General features: G+C 55.7%; 1 protein-coding gene across 1 annotated transcript; it reads left to right on the forward strand.

Moving 5' to 3' along the window:
- The first annotated feature begins 417 nt into the window (after nt 1-417).
- LOC103252252 (serine/threonine-protein phosphatase 2A 56 kDa regulatory subunit beta isoform-like) lies at nt 418-1,873 on the forward strand. Its single transcript, XM_008050878.2, has 2 exons — nt 418-876; nt 1,607-1,873. The coding sequence occupies exons 1-2, from the start codon at nt 678-680 to the stop codon at nt 1,825-1,827; spliced, it is 420 nt and encodes a 139-aa protein (XP_008049069.1). The 5' UTR covers nt 418-677; the 3' UTR covers nt 1,828-1,873.
- Nucleotides 1,874-3,834: the final 1,961 nt, after the last annotated feature.

The following is a 3,834-nucleotide window of genomic DNA, read 5'->3' on the forward strand; positions in this document are numbered from 1 at the left end:
AGGAGCTGAGGTGGGGGAGGGTGTCGGGTTCCAGGAGGGGGGTGGCAGGGGGTGGCCTCCGTTCTTGGGGGAGTCTCCGGTGGCCGGCGTTCGCGGGGCAGGGGCCGGTTCCCTTCTGTAAGGGGCCGGGGATGAGGAACGGGGTCCCCATTCTGAGTAGGGGTGGCGGGGGGTGGGGGGGACAGGCCCTATCCTGGGAGGCGTTATTTTGGACCCCGGGGCCTTTCATTCCGGGAGAAGGGAGGGACATGTCCAGCATGGGAGGGGGCTGCACCCCCGTTGGAGGGTCTGGGCAAGGATCAGAGGGAAAAGAAGACCCGGGCACTCAGCTGCAGCCTGGCACCCGTCTCTCCCGAAAGAACTGACTGGCTCTCTCTGTCTCTTTCTTGCTGACCTTCCCGCCCTGACTTCGTTTGCCAAAGACCCAGGGTGGGAACCCTGACCAGACTCTTCGCGACTCTCAGGAAGGCCTGAACCGTCCTCCTTTCTCCCCTGCCTGCCCCCCAGGACTGGGCAGTTGCCGAAGGCCCTGGGGGGGGGCCCAGGGATGTGGTCGTGCCCCCTCCAACACCCCGACACAGAATGGGCCCAAGTTAGTCTGCCCAGCCGCTCACAGCATCTTCCAGGCCCAGAGAGAACCCCCAGGCTCTGAAGGCTCGACCTGCCGCCTGTCTGCCATGGAGACGAAGCTGCCCCCTGCCAGCACCCCCACCAGCCCCTCCTCCCCGGGGCTGTCGCCCGTGCCCCCGCCCGACAAGGTGGATGGCTTCTCCCGCCGCTCCCTCCGCAGGGCCCGGCCCCGGCGCTCCCACAGCTCCTCTCAGTTCCGCTATCAGAGCAACCAGCAAGAGCTCACGCCACTGCCCCTGCTCAAAGGTGAGCTGGCTGCTGGCTGCCGGGACACCTGAGCCCCGGAGGCCACTGGCCAGGCTGGGTGGGGTGAGGAGCTGCTGGCAGTGGCCATCGGACGAAGTCTGAACAGCCCCTTCCAGGCTTGAGACTCCCCATCAGGACTGACCCCCGGCCCTCTCTGCTGACGCATGGCCCTACCCGCCTGTCATCCCTGGGGGTGGGGCATCCATCTGAAGGTGGCGCCACTCTGGGGGCAGACCAGGGCCAAGGGTGGGGCCCACAGCCTGGGCTCCAGGAGGCCGCTATCAGCCCAGCCAACTGCCAAGGACTGGAGCGGGTACTTGGCATGGCTCCCTGGGATCACCAGGTAGCCCCCATCCCCACCCCTGGGTAGTAGGGCCGAACTGGCCACCCTAGAGACCCCTGGCCCTGAGCCCTCCACCCTTAACCACTGAGAGGGAGGCAGTGGCTGTCTGGCACCTGTGGGAAGCCCGTGCATCCAGGGTTTGTGATCGTGCCTTAAAACCAGGCCACCCCACTCTGAGCCTGGATTAGGGGGAAGAAAAGAAGTCCATGTCGCCCCAGAATGGAGGATGGGACAGGAGTGGCTTGCCCTCGTGCCAGGAGTGGGAGGGCACATGAGAGAGTGGGCCGCAGAGGCTGCTTCGAGAACCAGCCCCAAGGATTCTCAGGGTCCAGCCCTGCCCAGAGCTGTGGCAACCAGGGCCTAGGCTCAGCTCCCCTCCCTCCTCAGATGTCCCGGCCTCTGAGCTGCATGACCTGCTGAGCCGGAAGCTGGCCCAGTGCGGGGTGATGTTTGACTTCTTGGACTGTGTGGCCGACCTCAAGGGGAAGGAGGTGAAGCGGGCGGCACTCAACGAACTGGTGGAATGTGTGGGGAGCACCCGGGGTGTCCTCATCGAGCCTGTCTACCCAGACATCATCCGCATGGTAAGTGCCCGCCCCAGGCTCTGAGGGACAGTGGAGGGGGCCTGAAGCCCTACTGACCCACCCACAGGACCCCTGCACGGAGTGATAACGCTACACTCTTCGCTTTGACCTCAGGGCCCACCTGTTCCCTCCTATCCCCCGCCCCCCACCCCGTGGCGACCCAGCACCCACTCGATGCCTCCGGGCCTGTCCCATGTCTGCACATCTGCTTGCCCGAGGCCTGGAGTGCCCTTCCCCACGCCCCTTTCCATCCACGGCCGGGGTCGGGTGCTGCCTCGTCCATGAAGCCGCCGCTCTCGGTGCCCAAGCTGGAAATCTCCCTGCCCTGAATGCCTGTAGACCTCGCTGCTTTTGACCTTGTTTTGCCCACCTGATTGTAGCTGCCTACAGGGCAGGGATGTGTCTTGTTCACCTTTCGGTGGTCCCCAGCCCCTGGCTCAGGGCTTGCAGGCGCTAGGTGTTCAGGTGATAATTCCCAGGAATGAATTGCTTGCTGGTCTAGAACTTTGCATAAGGGACTCCCAGGCTTCTGCCTGTGGGTTTTTTTTTTTTTTTTTTTGAGTTGGAGTCTCACTCTGTCACCCAGACTGGAGTGCAGTGGCCACTCCCGGCCACTGCAGCCTCGATCTGCTGGGTTCCGGCGATCCTTCCGCCTCCGCCTTCCAAGTAGCTGGAACTATAGGCGTGCGCTACCACCCCCGGCTAATTTTTTTTTATTTATTGTAGAGATGAGGTCTCACCAAGTTGCCCAGGCAGGTCATGAATTCTTTTTTTTTTTTTTTTTCGAGTTGGAGTCTCAACTCTGTCGCCCAGACTGGAGTGCAGTGGCTGCTCTCAGCCACCGCAGCCTCAACCTGCTAGGCTCCGGCGATCCTTCCACCTCAGCCTTCCAAGTAGCTGAACTACAGGCACATGCTACCATGCCCGGCTAATTTTTTGATTTATTGTAGAGATGAGGTCTCGCCAAGTTGCCCAGGCGGGTCTCGAACCCGCGAACTCAGGCAATCCACTCACCTCAGCCTTCCAAAGCGCGGGGTTACAGGCTGAGCCACCGAGCCTGGCCGAAATGAAGTCTTATACCTTACATTCTCATAAATATGTGGGTTTATTTCTGGACTTGTTTTTCACTTTCCTTGATCTGATCATTTAGTCCTGTTCCAGGGTCACACTGTTCTAGTCAAGATAGCTTTATAATATGTTCTAATACTCAGGCATTCTACTTTTCACTTAGTCTTCTTTTTCTAAATGTTTCTGGCCACTTATGCTTGATTAGTTTCCCTATGAATTTTAAAGTTGACTTGTCTCATTTTAAAATAAAAATCTCTCTTTTTTTCCTGCAAAGATCACATTCAGTTTATAGATTCTTTAGTTTTTCTTAGCAGAGTCTTAAGGTTTCTTTATATAGAGCCTTAGGCAGCATGTCTTATTTAGTTTATTCCTAGGTATTTTATTATTTGTGTGGTTCCCCTGAGAGATTGTTGTTTGTGTGTATGATGGTCTTTGATTTCTCTTATTAATAGTATACCTAACCTCTCATATTTAGTTTTCCAAGTATGAAATTAATATCATCTACAAATAGTGATCATCTTAGCTTCTATTTTTCAATTTTTATACCTTGAATTTCCTTTTCTTATTTGTTTTGCCTTGTGTTTCCAAAGCAATGCTAAATTAAGGTAGTAGTTGACATTTTGGTGTATTGTTTTACTTTATTGGGAATGCGCCTAGTATTTTACCATTAGTATAGTCCTAGAATGTATTTGCTAGTAATCTCTTTGAAAGATTTCTGTATTTAGTCTGATGTCTTGTTTTCATTGTTTAGTCTGTTTTTGCTTATTGATATTTCTTTTTTTTTTTGAGATGGAGTCTCACTCTGTCACCCAGACTGGAGGGCAGTGGCCGCTCCCGGCCACCGCAGCCTCGACCTGCTGGGCTCCGGCGATCCTTCCGCCTCAGCCTTCTAAGTAGCTGGAATTACAGGCGTGCGCTACCACACCCGGCTAACTTTTTTATTTATTGTATAGAAGAGGTCTC

This window comes from Carlito syrichta, unplaced genomic scaffold (assembly GCF_000164805.1).
Source record: "Carlito syrichta isolate Samal-C Ts95f unplaced genomic scaffold, Tarsius_syrichta-2.0.1 Scaffold153898, whole genome shotgun sequence".
In the NCBI taxonomy this organism is placed as follows: Eukaryota; Metazoa; Chordata; class Mammalia; order Primates; family Tarsiidae; genus Carlito; species Carlito syrichta.